The following is a 19,501-nucleotide window of genomic DNA, read 5'->3' on the forward strand; positions in this document are numbered from 1 at the left end:
ATATTTATTGGCCACCATGTTCCAAAATTCATAATGGACCACAAAGTTATGAAATCTCAAAACCCTTTATTGGTTTTAAATTTTTTTTTTTTTTTACATTCTTAAAATGAACGACACCCCATTTTCTTTGATATGTACAAGAATCTGAATAAGGCTATATATATATATGTATATATATATATAAAAAAACAACCCTCAAGCATGTTGCTGCTTTATATTGACCCCACGAGGAGGAGGTTAAAATTCCAGATCCCACCTTCAGGTTAATGGCAGCATCCCGTAGCCTGCTCTTTGGGGTTTTTTGTCTACATGCAAATCTCTCTTTGGGGAACTGGGAAGTCTCTGTCCTACCAGAGTGGAGAGCAGCTGAAAGCCAAGGCGAAGATGCCTGTAAGGATCTCGGGAGGTAACGTAGGTGCATTGCAAGATTCCCTGTTTTTTTCCAAGGCACCATCACCCTGCAGCGTCCCCTTTGTTGTCCCTCTTCCACAGAAGTGGGGAGGATGGGGGGGGGTCCGGACATTCCCTTGCAAGAGTGAAAGGCGGAATTACTCAACGAGGTGATGAAACAGTGCCTTAATTTCTGAGGTTGCAGGGAGAGAGAGCAGGGATGGGGAAAGGAAGAGCCGGCTTTCACGGACAAGAGTTGTGCAGACAGAGGAAAAAAAGAAATACCCACTCCCTGCTTAGGTTCCCTTGGAAACAGTATTTCAACAGGCACTTTAAAAAAACCCTTGAAATCCCACCCACCACTTAATTCCCCAACCCTACAGCGGGACAGGCTGAAGGACTATGCCCAAGCCCATCCTTTTTTTTTTTTAATATTTGGTTACCTAAAGCAATGTTATGAAGGGAAGTCTTTGGTGGGGTGGATGGAAAATTCCTCTCTTGCCACTGGCCATGATGATGAAATTTCGCAAAGGCCATCCATCAACCATCAACAGGGTGGCAAGGAGGAGAGGTTGCGGGACTCCCTTTAGGGCAGGACGAACGCTTTGTCCCGGCGCATGAAAACGTGGGGACCTCACTCTTTTTATAGGTTAGAAGACACAGCAATACGACAGATGGGTTTGAAAAACAAGGATGTTATCCACGATCCCACACTAACCGTTTATGGTGCCATGGGGAAGGGGAGATGAGAGGGAAGTGGGAAGATATGGCTCTCTTTTTGATCCACTGGGGGATTAAAAAGTGTATTGTGCTTAAGATTGCTAATTGCAGGCTTGTGGGGGGGGGAGAGGAAAATAGTGGGGTGGTAGCTTTCATAAGACTACTCTATCCCCCTACAAAGGCCCCCCAAATTCTTTTTTTACTACACCGTATTTGGGGGCAATCTTAATTAAAAAGGTCCTGAGGCTTGTATCATGTTGGGAAGGGGGAAGAGAAAAGAGAACCCTTAAAAATTAACCTGGCATATTAATTTTTAGAAATCCCCCACCCCTGCAAAGAGGTTTTATATATATATATAATATATATATTTATATTTATATATGCATATAGACAAGTAAAAACTTCCCCGCCCCTACATTTTTTCTGGCTTCCAAAGAAGAAGAATATAATGTACAGAGTTCCAGGCCAAAGAAGGAAGGAAAGGGAAAGTAAAGTAAAGTAAAAAGATAATCTCTGAGTTAAGGCAGCAAATTCAGCCCACTACCCCTCGTTTGTCCATCTGTCCCGGGGGGGGGCTGCACGTCTCAGTCTAGGAGTCCCGATTCTCAAGGGTCAGCTCTGCCGTGGCCTGTTGCAGCTCCGTGCTGATCCGCCGGCCTCCCCCTCCGTCCCCATGGCCGCTGACATCATCCTCACCCTTCACTTTCTTGTCTGTTTCTTCGCCCGTTGCACCGGCTTCCAGCCGCTGATCCTCACTCCAGCGGCGCTTGAAGCGCAATTTGAGGGGAATGCATTTGCCGCTCTCCCCAGCCCGAGAAACGGGGGGCACCAAGGCCTGAGTTTCCTCATCCTCGGTCTTCTCAAGGGGGGCTGAAGGGGCCTTGAAGACTTCCTCATCGTCCTCGCTGATGTCAGTGACCTCCACGGTGAGGTCTTCCTCGGACTCTCCCTCGGAGATGGGTTCCACCTTGATCTGGGGGACGAGGGACTCTGGAGCAGCTGCAGAAGAGGAAGAGGAGGAGGAGGAAGCAGGGAGGGCACTGCTGGCTTCTCCCGGGGGCACGGCCGGAGCTGGCGGAGGCTGCTTGTCACGATTGCGGCGCCCCAACGGTGGTGGCTGTAGCTTGAATTTGAAAGGGCTTGGGGGCTCCTCAGCTTGTGGGGGTGGAGGGGGAAGAGGGGGCTTCTCCAGGCGCTGGGGCTGCGGGATGACGATATTGGGGTAGTGGAGGAAGGCTCTGGGGCTGAGATGGTAGTTGTACACACTCTGGGTGTGTGCTTGGAGGTAGCGCTTCATGTCCTCGGGGTTGAAGGAGAAGTGGGAGCCGCTTGGATACATGGGGCTGAGGGTGGGCGAGGGGGTGTAATTCATGTGGGTGGGGGTGAGGGGGAGGGCAGGGGACAACTGGGGAGGCAGGAGAGCAGCAGGCCCGGCCATGGGGGACACAGGGAACGGGCTGAGGGGCTCAGGAACCCGCGGGCGAGGATAAATCCTGAAGAGGGCATCGTGGGTCAAACGTGGATGGCTGGGCAATGGGGGGCCACGGAACCCGCCCGTCTCTCCTCCGCCACGTCTCTGCTCTTCGGCCAAAGACTCTTCCACTTCGGAGTTGGCTGAGGTCCCGTCGCTGCAGTCACTGACCGAGCCTCGAGCCAGGCGGCGAGCCACAGCGGAGAACACCCCAGGCGAACGCAGGTCCTCAGCAGGTGACAAGACATCAGATGGGGTGGAAGGGGGGAAGCGGAAATGCGAGCCACCGGAGGGCACAGGTGGAGCACTCTGGGGCACTGCCCCACCTGCAGGAAGGAGGAAAGCAAATCAGGGAAATCAACATCAGAGGACAGAGGAAGAAAAGGCCTAAGAGCAGATCTAACCTTCCTTTCAAACTCTTCATTCAACCAATGCCTTCCCAAAGTCCAGGGTGAACAGATTCAACTCAAGGAAGCATTCACAAGGCCGCCGATCTGCTCAATAATGTCTACTCCACTTGTCAAAGACCTTTTCCAAATCCCCAGACATGGTGGCCTCTAGTCTATGTCGCCCTAGATCTTTGAACTGGCCACATCAAGGACTGAACTCTCCCTGTGCAAATATGTTCTCCTCCCAAATGGTAATTTCTCCCCAGGGCCAATTACTCAAAAAGAAGAGAACCCAGAATTTAACCTGCAATCCCATCCCCCCCACCTTCACCTTAAAGGAAACTCCACCCATACCATAGTCTCAGCACATCTACGGCGACACTCCCATTCCAAAGTTAAATTATTTGAGGGGAAAAATAATCTTCCTTACAGGTAAATATACTTTTCCATAACTAAAATAAGACCTTTGGACTGTTTTTTTCTTTGGTGCACACCCAATGCAGCCACCACGGTGTATACATGTATGTGTGAGTAAGGGTGGCTGGGTGTTGCTCATTTCTTATACATTACGTTAAGTGGTACTAACTTAAATGTTTTAAACTTAAGTTTCTTTGGCTGTCTAGTATCTGGAAGTTCCAGAATTTCTGCGGAAGAGCAGAGAGAAGGTTGCCCAGAGATAATCTACTTTGCAATATGCCACAAGTCCTCCCGCCATGCTTACCCGCCATGCCCACGTCAATGAACGGGTAGTTGACCAGCACCAATTTGTTAAAGTTGAACTTGTAGGTGAAGCGTTTGCCTTTGGTCTTGTGCAGGATCCGCTTGTTGTAGTAGTACCTGAAGGATCAGGAGGAGGAGGAGGAGGAGGAATGGAGTTGTAATATGCCACAAGTCCCACTTCTCCCCCACCAAAGAAACCAAACTCGGGAGTCTGTGGGTGTCTGCACAGCCCAAGCAAGTGTTGAACAGCATCTGTTCATGTGGAGAAGAAAGAGGTTTCTAGGCCTGGTGACTGCAAAGGAATGTTATCACAGCCTTGTAAATAGCCACTTGCCCACAAGCTTTGCATAGTAACAACTGCTTATTACATAAGGATGTGAAACCAACCTAACCAGGTTGATTTTCACCACCCCAACAGGCAGATGCAAGTAAGACAGCTAATATCAAATCCGTACCCTTGAGGCACGCGCACGTTTCCTACCCTTCAAGCTATGGGGTTATTTCTCTATTATACAGGTGGGAAAGAGGGATCTGTCAGTGTCCATGAGCTGGTATCTGTATGTGCCAAATACCTTCTGAGGCAAGTCAAGAATGATTTTTTATTGGAGCGGCATATAAGCCTCAGTAAATAGCTGTGAGTTGGACTAGGTGGCCCTTAAGCGTATTCCTACTCCTGTCATTTCAGGAGATCCCTATGTAGAAGAACCACATCTAATTTTTCCAACGTTTTATTATTTAACAGCCAAAACAAGGGGTCCTGTCTTATAATGAGTCCTGCATGAGCAGCAATATTCCACATTTTCAGACAGGAATCTTTTCCAATCTATACAAGAGATATTTCTGAATGCAACACAGATGCACTTCCCTTGGCCTTGCACTTTCAAATAAGGAATGGAAATTTTATAAACCAACCCAACAAACTAAAGCTGGTCTTAACTAAATCAGCACTTGAACTTAAAGCCAAGTCTTGCCAAACACCGGTTGCTTAACTTGGTTTCCCATCTACCTTGCAGGGTTGTTTGAAAGGCACCATTAAAAAAAGAGGTGAACAGTAAGCACCCTATTTAGATAATGCTCTCAGCTCCTCGTGAGATGAGGGGGAATACAACAACACACCCCTTAAACATTCCAGATTTTGCACTACTGAAGAAAGGTTTATACTCTCTCGCGAAACAGCCACAATTCATTTTTCGCTGGAACACTCAAAAACTAGCACTTCCAAAGTTTTCCATATTTTGAGAGAGAAGAGCTGGGAGCAGTGGCTCGGGCATGTGGATGGATGGATGGCTGGATGGGTGCCTGTGTGTGTGCATGTATGTGCATGTTCCTCAATACACATTAAAAGCTGGCAGTAGAGCCCAGTTGCTTAATTCTGCAAAATCTGAAGCGCTCCCCTCGAACCACTCCCATTGGGATTTCACCAGGTGCTATCCCCTCATTTCCAAGACTGCAGCAGCATCTGGATTCAGAGGCACATCGTCCCCAGGGCCCTGAATTCCCAGCTTAGGCGGGAAGCGAATTCTTGGAATTTCCCTTCGCTGCCAGTTCAATGCCCTTTCCCGCACGGCTCACCTCAGGGCCCGGCTCAGCTTGTCGTAGTTCATCTGAGGCTTGCATTTCCTCACCCCCCAGAGCCGGGCCACCTCATCGGGGTCCTTGATGACAAACTCCCCGTAGTCTCCTTGCCAGGCGATGACATCATGATACTCTTCCTTGCGCAGCAGCTCCAGGATAAAATGCCAGAGTTGGATCTGACGGGAGCCAGGACTAGACTCGGGCTTGTAGGCCCAGTCCGGGAAGGCGAACCCTGGCAATCACAAGGGGAGAGTTAGCCAGCTCTGTCTGGGAAGGCGGCGGGGAGGAGGGTTCAAAAACAAACACCAGATCAGGACGGCAAAGCAACTCCCCCCACCCAGGAAAAGGAGTTGGAAGGAAAGTGCTGGCGTTTCCCATACTCTGACGCCCTTGCTGCATCTCATCAGGACGTGCTGGCAGCAGCCCTGGGTGGCTCAAAGCCACCCCCCACCTCCACCAGGATGCAACGCTGCGGCATGTGGATTCTAGCCCCCCCACGCCCCAGTGTGCCAGGGGAGGGAAAACAGGAAACCGGCTGCTGCTGCCGCCGTCGCCTCTCCCCCTATGCAGCCAGGAGGCTGGGAGGGCAGCCAAGCCGCCTCACGACTTCCAGGCTGGGCCCTCCAAGTGTGGGAGGGCGGGAGCCGCCAGCGTTGCTCTTCAGGGAAGCCTCCCTGCCTGGAGGACAAGGGGACCATCCCGGCCACCACCGAGGCCCGACTTCACATGGCCTGCCTGGCATCCCCGTGCCTCGCAGCTGCCCCAGCACCCAAGGGCGCTCGAGGGCGGCAAGGCAGAATTTGCAGCGGAGGGGCATACAAGAAGCAGCCCTGGGAGCACAGCCCGGGCACCCCCTCCCCGGGAAAGAGTCAGCCCCATTACGGCCTGGGGAAGCTTCGGCGTGTTTCAAAGTGTGGGGGGGGGTGGCGGACGGGAGAGCCTTTGTGCCATGTTCTTCCTGGGCAGCGCGCTTGGGGAGGGCGCGGGGGGGGGGGGAGAAATGGTTCGCGGCTGAGGTCAGCAACTCCAAGACAAGGCTTCCTTTTTTCCCAGCCAGGAGGCAACAGCAGAGCCCAACTCCCAAGCATTCCTGGGGAGGGGATGAGGCAGAGAAGCCGCCACCATCAAGAGCAGGCTTCCCCCCACCCACGAAGGCCGGACAACATTCAGGGTCGTGGAAGACCCCTTCCCCAGATGGTCATCAGCATGCCATGGGCCCCCAAAGTGGCAAGCAGGATGAGCAGGGGGTGCAAAGACTGGTGAAGCGTGCACCCACGGGGCTCAGCCCCCTCCTCTGAAAGGTTTCGCAAGGCCCCTCTGCCCCCCTTGTCAACAGGAAGTCAGAAGTAAAGACCGCAGGCGGTCTCTCCAAAGATGGGGGCCTCTCCCATTGTTTCATAAACAACCTTTCCAACACAGCAGCCAGAAATGTTGGCCTTCCTCCCTTTCGAAGGCGGGGGTGGGTGGGGAAGTTATCCTTCCTCAGCCATTTGGGGGGTATTTACAGTACAGCTTCCCTCTGGAACAGTGCTGCTCAGCCTTGGCCACTGGACGATGTGTGGACTTCAACTCCCAGAATTCCCCAGCCAGCATGGCTGGCTGGGGAATTCTGGGAGTTGAAGTCCACACATCGTCCAGTGGCCAAGGCTGAGCAGCACTGATCTGGAAGAACTGCCATATATGACTTTCTACAACAGCCCTGTGAAGCTGGTTAGGCTGTGGTAGCCGCTGATCCAACTGGGGCTTCCTTGTGGCATAGCTTTTTGTGCAATAACGCGTGGCACCAAAACAGCCCTTATTGGAAGCCATGATATGGTTTCTTTATTTGAGCCCAGCGAGCTATAAAATTGCAACTGTGTCTCGCTACACCTGGGTAAGAGGTTGAAAGTACTGCATGGTACGCGTGGCACGGACTCCCGTGTGAAGCAGAGGATAAACCCTCTGCTGCATACGCGTCTTCCCCCATCCTCTGTGAATCTTTTACGCATAGCACAGGACACGTCGCACACCCCGGGGTGGGTTCTGCTCACCCCGACTTAATACAGGATTTCCCACCTTGTCCATACATCCGGAAGTGGCCACGGGAAGTTGCCTCTGGCTTAGCATGTTGTCTGAACTCAGCCTGCCTGTGGCCCAGGAGATCCACCCCCATGCCTTTATTTCTCCTTGGCTGAAACTGCTGAGCCTGTGCCCAATGCCTTGAGGGAGGGGTGTCAGAGCTTCACGAGGAGGAGGAGAAGGAGGAGTGGGGGCGCTGTGGTTTCCCATTTCCCAAACCCCAGGCGCTCTGAGCCCATCAATAATTCAGGCCCCTGTAATGGAGGCCAGGGACGCGGGCGCCAGTTCAAGGGCATCAGCAGAGACCGAGCCATTAGGATGGTGATGTCATCTTGAGAGAGGGGTGGGAGGGCTAGAGCCAATCCCACACAAGGGAACCTGGAGGGGCTTGCATGCCTCAACTGCATCCCCCTCCACGCCCACGAAGGACAGAGTTGCACGCTAGCCAGTTCGGAGTTGTGCCCCCCCCACTTACAAGTACAATTCAGCATCCTTTCCTCTTCCTTGCTTCCTGGCACCACAGGGCCTAAAAAGACCCCCCATACCCTCACACACACACAGTCCCCTCTCTCTCTCTCTCACTCTCTCTCTCACACACACACACACACACACACACACACACACAGACACCGCACTAGTCTCCAAGCAACAGGCAACAGCAAGGGAGGCAGAAGCTAAAAATAAACGGGAGGAAGCAAAGAGAGACAGCACGAACTGGGCAGCACCCCAGGAGCGACAACCACAAGCACCCCACAACTGAGCCCCAACTTCCCAACCCCAGTGAGGAGGAGGAGAAGGAGGAGGAGCACGTGCTGGACGAGGGGACAACTGCTCCTCAGCTCCAACCCGTCGCCTCTGAGTGCCGCAAAGGGGTTGGCGTGGGAAGTTTGCTCCCTCTCGGAGCCCAGGGAAGACGTGAGGACATCGCGTTGCAAGCGCAACACGTGAGTCGGGGCCACAGAAGCCTCCAGAGGGGGCCATGTTGCAAGTAGGAAGTTGCCTGCCTGTCACAGGTCTAGCTTACTTAATACCCCCATCTGCCGGTTCTTGTGAACTTGGGGAGCAGGGGGTTCAGGAGCAAACGGTTTGAGAAAAACAGTAACACACATAGCACTCTACTGTTCCTCCAGCTCCATCGTCTGAGTCAACCCCTCTCTCACATGCATGCGCGCGCACACACACACAGCCTGTTCTCACTAATTAGCAAGGCAGGGGAAGAAGGGGTGGTGGTGGAGAGACCGTGACATCAGCTGCCCAGCCCGTTGAATGGATTACTGTTCTCAGGCTGGTGCTGCCAGATACGCTGGTGCAGTCTTCCACCACCATCCGAGTGACGGTGTCCTCCCGGGGTGTAACAGAGCCCCTCCATCTCATGTGACTGGGACAATCATGACATTCCTCTGCGTGGATATCCCGGGACATCTTCCCATTGAATTCAAAGCATGGCTGTTTGTTATCCTCTGTATACAGCTGTCTTCTCCAGGCATGAGTTTAGCCCTACAGCAACTTTTTGCAGGGCACAAGAGAGGGAACGGCCTGAAATCATCCTTCGAGTCCCGGTCCGACCCAGCGCATCCAACAAGCTGGGCTTCCACGCTGCACCGCTCCGTAATGTGGTTTGCTTGGCTGACTTTACAGGGTGCTTATTAATACACCATGGTCAAGCAAACCAGGATTGAGCACAGTGTAAACCCAGCTGGTGTTTTATACCTTAAAATGAAAACAAATGAACCCTGCACACTCATGGCCTTCCTCAGAACTGGGAGGGCCACAAACTCTTTTTTAGGATATGCAACAGGTCTTGTACGCGACCAGAATGCGTGCAAAAAAATAGGAAAGCATTCCACATAGAAGTGCATATATTTGACTTTAAGGCTTCTGGAGTTATCCACAATAGTGCTCAACACTCAGCAGAATATCAGACCCATTACAGATATCCAACCCCTAAAAACCAACTTTATCTCTGTGTGTCAGATCCTAAGGTTTTGGCTGCACAAGACACAAGGATGTAGGACATGGCAGACAATGTAGTTCGGTAGGCAAAAACTTTAAAAAGACAGCACTGACCCCGAGGGGATTAAGTTCAGCCTGAATAATCCCCAACGCATGGAAGCAAGATGAGACGTTCCAGACAAAAACAGACCTATTCTGGGACTGGAAAACTTCAAAACTGCTTCTGGTTTGGAGAATTCGCTTCTAAAAACTGCTGAACTACCCCAGGAAAAGCAAGGTCCAGGAAGAGGCTTGATGTGGTCCAGGGGGGAGTCAAATGTTCTGTTTCTAGATTCACAAATTTTGCACAGCCCACACAGTCTACACGCCTTCTTTGCAATGGCTGGAAAGATTCAGAAAATGTCTGCTTCTTTATTGATTAGCTCACCAGAATTCTTGCTCAGGCAGGGCAGAAAGGTCACCCAGAGATGGAAAAGCAGTTAATTGGGTTAGGCAACTCATGTGAACGTGGTCCAGGTGTACCTTATGAGTGGGGTAGGCAGGGAGGAAATGGCCTATTTATCCATCCCTTCTTTGTGGGGCAGACCCATATGAATGCTATCTGGATTATCCATTAAGCCTTTATCTCACAATGGGAGAAGGAAAAGATGCCATACCACACACTTAAGTTCCTTCAAATGAAACGCTGGGTGCTTGTGGATAAAGTCCAGCCAGTGGCAAAACAGGAAGCCCATTCAACTGTTCTCAAGCTGAGAGCCTCCAGGATTCTGGGAACTCCAATTCCCAGAATCCTCAAGGATTATATTCCCAGAGCCCCAGGTTGAAGAAGGCTGAGTAGCTGAAACAACAAGCCTTTTTCAAAATCCTGCTCCATCAATTAATCTCCCAGGCCCTGGCTTGCTATGTATGATGCTCTCACTCAGTAGCAGCTTTCCAGGAAGATACCTGCATATTCCTGCTCTTATGGCCGATGGGGGGGGGGGGGGGGGTTGGGGGCAGGGGTTGGGGAGAGGAGTCTCTTTTCTTATGCCATGCTTTACAATCCTCTTATCAATCAACAGCCACCCATTCCAGTATCTTCAGTTCCTTAATGCTGATCAGGCCGAAGCAGTTATAACCTTCCAGAAAAAAAAAAAAAAAAAGATTCTATGCACCAAACCACCCTCTCTTTAAAAAAATAAAGTTGCACTTAGTCGCTTCTCATCCTATCTTCCTACCTGCCCCCTAGCATCCCTTACCAAAAGCTTCTGGGGTCTGCTTGTTCCCACCCCGAAGGGAGAAGAGGGAGCCTACAGAATATTCCCCTAGATTCCCTCCCCCCACACCTCCTACGCCATTGCCAGCATATCTCCACCAACTCAGCCATCTTCTTTGCCAAGTCCCGGAGGGAGGCGGTAAAAAAAAAAAAAAACACCGTCTGTTGGCTGGCATTGCCCCCAGGCCTGGCACAAACCAACCACAGACCAGTGCCAGGGCGTGGGGAGGGAAAAGACGAGACACCAAGAGCCTCTACCACAGAGGCCACGACAGGTCTGTACCACCCACACAATCCGGATCCTCCGCTGAGCTCCAAGAGCGCGGGGATCCAACCGCTGCCATCTCCCCCTCCCCATCTTCTTGGGGTCCCAGTCACCCCGCCAACCATTATCCTCCCACGTGCAGCTTCCCATCCTAGCGGCGAGGGCTCGGCTCAGTGGGCCACACACCTCCAGGATGGGAAGAGCGCCAACGGCAGTTCTATTCCGAAATGGGATGCAACCTTCCAAGCAGGCCTTGGCGGAGGGGCTGAGAGTAGCAAGGGGCCCCGCTTTGGTGGGAGAAGTGAAGCGCAGCACACAATGCCTGAGTGTTTCCAATCCCAGCTCTGACTTCCAACTTTCTTTACAGCAGGCTCTCTGCCCGGCCCTTCATATTTTCCACTGAGAGCGCAAGCGTATGTGGGAGCGTGAGTGTCTGTGGGCTCAAACGGCTCTCATACTTGCCAGAGTTTAGTATTTTTTTTTTAATTTCAAACCTCAGCTGAAAGGGGACTCCATCTTAAGACACTTTCCTCCCCCCCCACCCCCCTTCTGTCTGGTTTTCTAACTCAAAGCCAGTTCTACGGGATTTGCCGCCTGAGGAATGAGGGTCTATTTTGGACGAAGTCGTCTATGATTATTTGTTGAGGATTTCCTGGAAGATGATGCACACACAGACCAAAATAAAAAATAAACAAAAAAAGGGGGGGGGAGAGAACTAGAAATTATGTTGGTATCTCTTTAAACCATGCCCCCTCCTTAACACACTCTAAACCACACCACCCCTGTGACTAATCCCCGGAGCCAGAAGCTAAAAGGGCTGGAATTCAATCCCAGCTTTAGAAAAAAAAAAAAAAAAACCTTAATATTACATCACTCCCCAATGCCAACAGCGTCTTAAAGATACACACACAAGCACACCATTCTCTGGCTTGGAGCAAGCAAGGGAGTGAGGGGGAAAGGGGGGGGACATACTAAGCAAAGGGAAGCCACATCAGAGACTTTCTGCTTGCAGTGTGCCAAGGTGGGGGGGGGCAAAAACACACACACACACACCCCACACACAATGTACCAGACAACTGTTTTGCATGCCCCCTTTCCATCCCCACACCCCCCAAAGCCGTGGCTGAAACTACACATGCACCATTTTTGAAAAAGTGTTTCAGGCTCTGGAAAAATTAAGTGTGGCTGCTGAGCGCCGAGTGAGCCCCGGGTGCTCGTGAGGGGTTCCAACACGGGGAGGTGCCCTGCTGCAGATTTGTCTGGTTAGCAGTTTGGGCGAGGCCCAGGAATAATTATTATTAGGGGTGGGTGTTTTTTCTGTTTTGTTTTTGTATTATTTTTTTTTACACAGGCGCCTAAAAGAAAATAACTTTCCCAGAGTTTAAGGGAAGGAGGAGAGAGAACTTCGCAGCGGCCTCGATGACTGCAAAGAGGAGGTGTGAGGGGAAAGACATGTCTGAACAGAAGCAAGAGGCACTTAAAAAACAACAAAAAAAGACATACAGGATTCCAGGAGACAGACAATCAGGCAAGGAAGGGAGGGGGGAGGGTGGCGCCAAGGGGGGATGGGGTGGAAGCACTGAACAAAACCAGAGAGGGAGGGAGAGAGGGAGGGGGGAAGAGAGGAAAGAATCTATCCAACCCTTCCCCCGAGCCTTTGCAAAGGGGGGTAACCTGCCTATCCCCCCCCCGGATTTTTTAAAAAGCCATTTTCAAACAAATGAGCCCTCCACCTCTTAACGCAAACGCAGCTTTGTCTCCTTCTCCTCCCCCTCCCCCCCTTCCAGGAGCAAAGTCCACCGAGACCCTGTAAAAACTCGTCCACCGCGGAAGTTACTCAAAAGCCGTTTTAAAAAGCGCCCTCCGAAAGAATCCAGGGTAAGCGCCACCCAATTCCAACCTCGACGAAGGAAAGTCCTCCCCAACTCGAGATAACTCAATTACTCCTCCCCCTGCCCAGGAAACTTAACCCAGGCGAGGTTGGAATCTGGCGTTTGTTTGAAGGAAAGCGGGACTCGACAAAGCACCCCCCCCGCTTTTTTTTTAAAGAGGGTTAAAGTCCTGGGTTTAAGGTTAGAGTTTAACCCGACGCCCCCCCCACCGCAAGACTGAGGTTAGATTTAAGGTCGTCGCAACTTGTTAGAGCAAAGGTACAATAAAGCTCCGCTGCTTGCTCCGCTCACACACACCCCATCTTAATCTACCTGGCTCCTTCTGCATGCTCCTACTTCAGATTTGAGGCGGGGGCAGAGAGCTTCGCGCTTCCACGGCCCATTCCGGCCCGGGCCACCTTAACGTCGCGTTGTTGGTCGGAAACAAAAGTTGCTTTTTTGAACGCCTGATTTCCAGTTCGGAAAGCTTTGCAACTTTTTCTCCACTCCACTCCACTCCCCGCCCCCTCCCCCCCCGCGACAGGACACTCCGACAACCATCGAGAACCGCCCGCAATATTCTGGGGATTTTTAAAAGGAAAGGCAGCGGGGGGGGGGGGGAGCGTGGAGGAAAAAATACCGAACACACCCTCACTTCTTCACCACGGAAGCACCCCCCCGACCCTATTTGCCATGCCGGTTAGACCTTTCCAGCGCTTCCGCGTTTCAGATAAAGACAAGAGGGGAGCCCCACGATCGCTCAGATCCACTAGGAAGCGAGTTGTTCCTTCCTCCAAAAGATCCCCCCCCCTTTCACCATGGACGCTTCAGCTCGTTGCGCGGAGCAGCAACGTGGCGCTTCGTATCTGTGCAACACTCTTTGAAATCGCCCCCCCCCCGAAATCTGGATTTATTTCCTTCTTGTCCAAGTGCCAGAAGTTGACAGAAGGAAACTACCGTCCGCGGTGATTGGCGCGGGGGGAGGCCTCGACCCAAGGCCTTTTCCTCCCCAAATGCCACGCGCGCGTAATCCACCCCCTCAAATCAACTCCGCCACCCCATTCATTCTCCGGCCCCCTCAGCTCGCCTGCAGCACTCTGCAGAACTGGCGGCGGCGGCGGCGGCGTGGGGGGGATGAACGAGGGATGAATTCGAGGGTGCAACGGACGAGGTGGGCCCCCGCTTCGGCTCGCCGCCTTCGAAAAGCCGCCCCCATTATTCATCCCCCTCCGGTCCCGAGGGCGGGGTGGGGGGCTCCCCCCTCGGCTTCGGCAGCCGATCCTTCGATCCCAAAGGCAGGCGGCGACTCGCAAACCCGAGGCGGAGGAGCGGCCAGCCAGAGAACCAGCGAGGAAGGGAAATGCAACAGGTCCCGCTCGCAAACTCCGGGAGCCCTGCCGCGGGTTCCCTCCCGCCCGCGCCCCTCTCGGGCCGGCCTGCCAAGGAGCTTCCCGCCGGGGCTGCCGAACTCCTGCCCCGTCTCCATTCGCAGCCGGAGACGGATCCGAAGCGGGCGGGGAGGGGGGCGCGCGAGAGACGGGGACCTCGCCCGCAGCACCATTCCCCACCCTTTCCCAGCAGGAACCTCCATTACGGTGGCACCCAAGAAGGGAGGCGAAACCGCCGCGGACCTTTCCTCGCCCAACTCCCCGCCAGCACGTCCCGCTTTGGATCGGAGCGGAGGCGTTTGCTGCTTCCTCCCAGAAGCATCCTCTCCCGCCCCCCGATTTGGCGCCGGCCCGGTCGGCGAACTACAATCTCCATCAGCCGCAAGTCCAGCGCCTCCGAGAGCGCAGGTGGGGCGGAGGGGACGAGCCCGTTTGGAGGACCCCCCCCCGCCTTGATTTTCCTCAAGTTGGCCTCTACGGAGCAAATCCGGCCCTCCTCCGTTCCCTCCTCCATCTCTCCAGCCCTCCCCCCATTTCCCCGTCCCTTCGCCCCATTCATTCCACGGAGGGCTCCCCAAATGTCCACCCTCCCCCTGGGTCGCCTCCCCCTCCAATCCCCGAGAATGGCGAGGCAGAGCAGAGGACGGGGGGATGAAAGTAAGTTGCCTGCATCCCCTCCAACTTTCCAGCCCACGTGTCCTGGTGGTCATCCACCGACAGACCACCCGCCCCCCAGCCCCCAAAGCATCAACGTGGGACCCTCTGGCAGTCCCCACCTGCGTCCGCCGGGGTCTTCATGGCTCCTCGCACCGCAGCTCCAGCCGCCGGGTCGGTCTCGGGCTCTGGCCCCCCTCGTTTCCCCCCCTCTGCTTCATATGGAGCCGGGACGCCCACGCCCCCCCGTCGCACGTCACCGCCGCGTCGCCATAGACACGCTGCGCCCGCCTCTCCGCCTCAGCCTCCCTCGGCTCCGCCCACAGACCTCACGACGGGGGGAGTTAAAGGGGCAGCAGCCGGCACCTTGGGTGGGATGGCCGTTTATAGGGCCGGGGGTGGGCGAGGAGGAGCAGGACTACAGGAGCGGCGGCAGGACGCCCGGCGACGCGCGCGCGAGAACCCCTGCAAACTCCCAGCCGAGTTCTGGCAACGGCTTGGGTGTGCGAGCCTTTGGGGAGAACAAGAAAACAAGACGGCTTCGCATTCAGAGGCAATGACCTTATTTACGCCAGGGAAAAGTGGATGTCATAACTCTATAAAGTATGCAGAAGTTAAGCCCGCGCGCTTATAATGAATCCCTTTCAAAGAGTTGATTATAGGGGTCCTTAATGGTTAAACTGAGAGCCAATTTGGTGTGGCCGGTAATTGCAGAATTCTCTGCTCGGAGAAAAGATGAAGGGTCAGGGGCAGAATATCTTCATGTAGATGAAGCCACAGAAATCAAGTCCTTTCTGGCCTTGATGGCAGGTTTTCTCAGGGAACGGGGAAAATGTTTGTTCAGAATGACATCCTGCAGCGTTCTTTGGCATTTACTCTCAGAATTGTACAAGACTGCAGCTTAAACAGAGGTTTAATCACTCCCAGTATCTCTTTAAAAAATGAAGCTGCATGTGGCAGAGTATCTTCCTTATAAATTTGCATCACAGTTTTCCTTAAATGCCACCTTAAAACAAGCAAAAATCGTTATAAAAATGATATAGCTAAATACTTAGCTCCTGATTATCATACCCCAATCATGACTTTGGAAAAAATCAGAAGAACAAAGAAGAGGGAAAAGGGCTTATCTGATATTTCCCAGGAGCATCATCACAAGGTTTCAGAAAAACCTTCAAGATCCATTTATTTTTCATGTCTTTCTCTTCACTTGTATAGTTTCGACTGCAGTGTTTTTTTCTGGTCTTGGTATTTTTGGGTGTGACATTTTATTTGCATTAATTCTAATGTTTATTTTGTCACACCGTTTTATCTTAATAGCTGCCTTGAGAGGGCTTTGTGCCCTAAAAGATGGCCTAAAGGTATTTTAAAGAAAGAAAACATGATTAATATGAATAACCCTTTTATAAAGAAGAGCTGGAACACGATCCCAAATAACTTGCGGTTTAAATTTCAACCCAGTGGCAAGGTTCACACAATGTGCTGTGTTCATGGAAAACATTCTAGTTTAGTATGATAGCCTGGTTCCCACATGCTATACCACCTACCTGCCCCCCCCCATTTTTAATTTAGTCTAGTGCAGTGTTTCTCAACCTTGGCAGCTTTAAGATGAGTGGACTTCAACTCCCAGAATTCCCCAGCCAGTCTGGGGAATTCTGCTGGCTGGGGAATTCTGGGAGGAAATCCACACATCTTAAGGTTGCCAAAGTTGAGAAACACTGTGACAGAATCTAAACCTCATGGAAGACCAAACTGCAAAACTGTATAAGAGAGGGGAAGGATATGGAGTTGAAATCTTAGAAAGATCTATGGTTTATTATTACAAATACCCTGGAGGTGTAGATTTTTAAAACAAACAAACAAACATGGACATAGCAGCAAAGCAGAAGAGAATCAGGAGAAGAAGGAAGAACTAAAAATGTTCTGCAAACAGCCTAGGGGAGCAGAGAGAGGGTATGAAAGCAGATAAGATGAGTGGCTGAGGAAGAATGTCCAGACAATGCCCTAAAAGCACATGATGCTATTAGGTTTGTTAAAGCTAAGCAGGGATCAAGCCGAGGCACCTAGATGGGAGACAACCTACTCGCGGCTGGCTTAGCCACCCTGGCAGTTACTTCGGGGTACCTGCCCTGCCAGAAGCAAATTCCAACACCAATGAGGTTAGACCCACTCCCCAAATCTTTGGGGATGCAGCAAGCAATTTTTTTTCAGATATTTTATCCCACCTTTATTCTTTTTTATAAATAACTCAAGGTGGCGAACGTAGCTAATACTCCTTCCTCCTCCTATTTTCCCCACAACAACAATCCTGTGAGGTAGCTTTCATGCCTAAGGTGGGACTAGAACTCACCACCTCCTGCTTTCTAGCCTGGTGCCTTCACCACTAGACCAGTGCTTCTCAACCTTGGCAACTTTACAAGGCCTGGACTTCAACTCCCAGAATTCCCCAGCCAGCATGCTGGCTGGGGAATTCTGGGAGTTGAAGTCCAGGCCTCTTAAAGTTGCTAAGGTTGAGAAACACTGCACTAAACCAAACTGGCTCTTTGGGGATACATTATCAGCTAAATATCAATGTGCCTGAGGATCTGGCTGTCATTTGGAGCCTGCCAGACAGCTGTATTGGTTGACCCATGACTTTTACTTGCCTGCTTATTATGTTTTCTGGTTTTATATTGGTTTTAATTGGTTTTTAAAGGGTTTTTTTTTTTAACTAACCTTTGTATTTTGTTTATTGGTTGTGTTGTTTGGTTGTTTTAATTATGTGAGCCGCCCAGCATCACCAATGCGAGACGGGCAGCTATACAAATGGAATGAATGAATAAATAAAGTAATAAAGTTTGTGAACACCTTCACAAACTCCACCACGGGCAGGAAAAAACGTCCTTTTATGTGCAACATTATGATTGCTATTTTTTTTTCCTAATCTGCCTTATAGCCAAAGCTCTCGGGAAGGATTACAGATTTACTAAAAACAGTGAAACGTTCTGGCTCTGTTTGCAGAAGTTGCTAATCCAGCAGAGCCATAGTTTCTGAACGAGGCCAATCGCTCAGTTGGCTGAACACACGGAACCGCAAGGAACCACACAGGCTGAGCGCACACAACACACTGCTGCAGAAACTGGGCCACCCATATTTTATCCTAGCGTGTTCTGCAAACCCGTCTTTATAAATCCACATTCCCGGAAAGGGAAAAACTGAGCTTTGAGTTGGCCTATCGGAAGCATAAAGCCTTTTTAAAAGCAAATTCCCGCTCAGTTGGGTCAACTCCTTGTCTGAAAAGGCTGGGATGGTCATGATATTCCTGCACAGCGCTGTGCAGAGGCTGAGTGGGGTCATTCTGGCAAAGCCCCGGGTGGGATGCAACGCAGGGCTCGCCAGGACCCAGAACGCTTAGCGTATGAGGATGAGAGCATCGCAGTTGCTCGTCCCTGGGCCACAGGGCATACAGCAGGCAGCAGCAAATTTGAAAGAATGCGAATGGGGCGGGATCCCTGCCCAGGCACGTCGGGGAGTGTGGAAGATTCCACGCTGCCTTGTGAGAGAGACAATGATCAGAGCTAGGATGGGGGAAAGACTAGCTGGGAAATCCCTGAGAACCGCAGCTGAGAGGGCAGAATTGTTTTGCAGCTGCACCTAAAGAAATGGGGACAGGAAGGAGGGCCAGCTGTGCTCTGCAGGGCTCACATCACAGATCTGGGGGACTGGCTTATCCTGGATCCCTACAAGGGAAGGAGGAACAGCAGGAGGGCTTGACTACCACGAAGACAGACAGGGAGTTCCGTACAATTGGATTCCAGCACCGCTGCAGAAAAGTGAGAAGGGTGAATAAACCACAACCGGCTCTTCTCATAACACATTAAGCCATAAACCACAGTTTATAAATCACACTGGCTTGGTTTACACAGCATGCTTAGCCAACACTAAAGCAACCACATCACAGCCCAGCACCGGGTGTGAACCCCACCTGCCTCAGGTGCCATTTGCATAAGGTGAACCTTCAGATTCAGAGAAATGTAGCTCCTGAGCAGAGCAGTGAGACATGGCCTTCATATCCTAGCAGTAATCCCCAGAGTTATCAGCCAGGTTGGATGATAGCATTCTAACATTCTCAGATTCCATTTAAGTAGCTCAGTAAAAAAGAAGACCAAGTTTCCAGTCCTTATGGTTTCGACTCCTTTCTCTCTCTCTTCCCATTAAGTCCATTGTCTTGTGATAAAGTCTACATAGACATCACTAAGAGGTTTTTAATTTAACAGCATTTTAACCTTTTTTTTTTCACTCTCCCTCCCGAGAGTAAATAGTCATGGTATGAAACAATATAAAGGGAAGTGGGATTTTTTTACAAAAAGTTGCTGTAGTTCCAGAAAAGGAGTTGGAGGGAAGTAAAATCACTAAAGAGAGAGAACAGAAGAAGGAAGGACCAGTTTAAACTTCCCCAAAGTGGGACTAGTCCTAACACATCTGGAAAGCACCAGGTTTAACAGCAGGGGACCTAACTAACATTTCCAGAAGCTTTAGACTACAATCTTCTGCACATAAGCTCCATTAGCCAGGAAATGATGTAGTTTTAAAACTTTCTCAATATTCAGGCACCATTGCACCTTAGCAGTTACTGGATGAGCCCCAAATAATTGCTTGGATTTATTTGGATGTCCCCTGAAAAGTCATATGCAACACAAGCATTAAATCATGTGATTATTATAGGGCTGGCCCTCTGGACCGACCCAATGCATCCCTTGCTGGACATATGGGATAGTCATTCTAGATGTACTTTGCCCCAAAGAGTATGACTGGA

The 19,501-nt window shown here is 51.4% G+C and overlaps 1 protein-coding gene across 8 annotated transcripts in view; it reads right to left on the reverse strand.

The window, feature by feature from the left end:
- Window positions 1-362: 362 nt before the first annotated feature.
- Window positions 363-19,501, reverse strand: part of ERF (ETS2 repressor factor) — a 31,522-nt gene continuing 12,383 nt past the window's right edge. The window contains exons 1-4 of one of the 8 annotated variants that reach the window (XM_088139909.1): window positions 14,832-14,934; window positions 5,263-5,497; window positions 3,692-3,807; window positions 363-2,907 (exon numbers count right to left, since the gene is read on the reverse strand). In XM_088139909.1, the coding sequence (XP_087996035.1) occupies window positions 1,700-2,907; window positions 3,692-3,807; window positions 5,263-5,497; window positions 14,832-14,853 (1,581 nt within the window). In that variant the 5' untranslated portion in view covers window positions 14,854-14,934 and the 3' untranslated portion in view covers window positions 363-1,699. Of the gene's footprint in view, window positions 2,908-3,691; window positions 3,808-5,262; window positions 5,498-5,645; window positions 6,133-7,320; window positions 7,793-13,000; window positions 13,267-13,316; window positions 13,710-13,754; window positions 14,269-14,298; window positions 14,585-14,831; window positions 14,935-19,501 lie in introns of those variants that run through there. The other 7 variants (XM_088139903.1, XM_088139906.1, XM_088139911.1 and 4 more) reach the window with 7 other exon arrangements.

The sequence above is a fragment of the Python bivittatus genome, unplaced genomic scaffold, assembly GCF_059951505.1.
Source record: "Python bivittatus isolate LINGU-HERP-01145 unplaced genomic scaffold, Pbiv_v1 ctg000310_np1212, whole genome shotgun sequence".
In the NCBI taxonomy this organism is placed as follows: Eukaryota; Metazoa; Chordata; class Lepidosauria; order Squamata; family Pythonidae; genus Python; species Python bivittatus.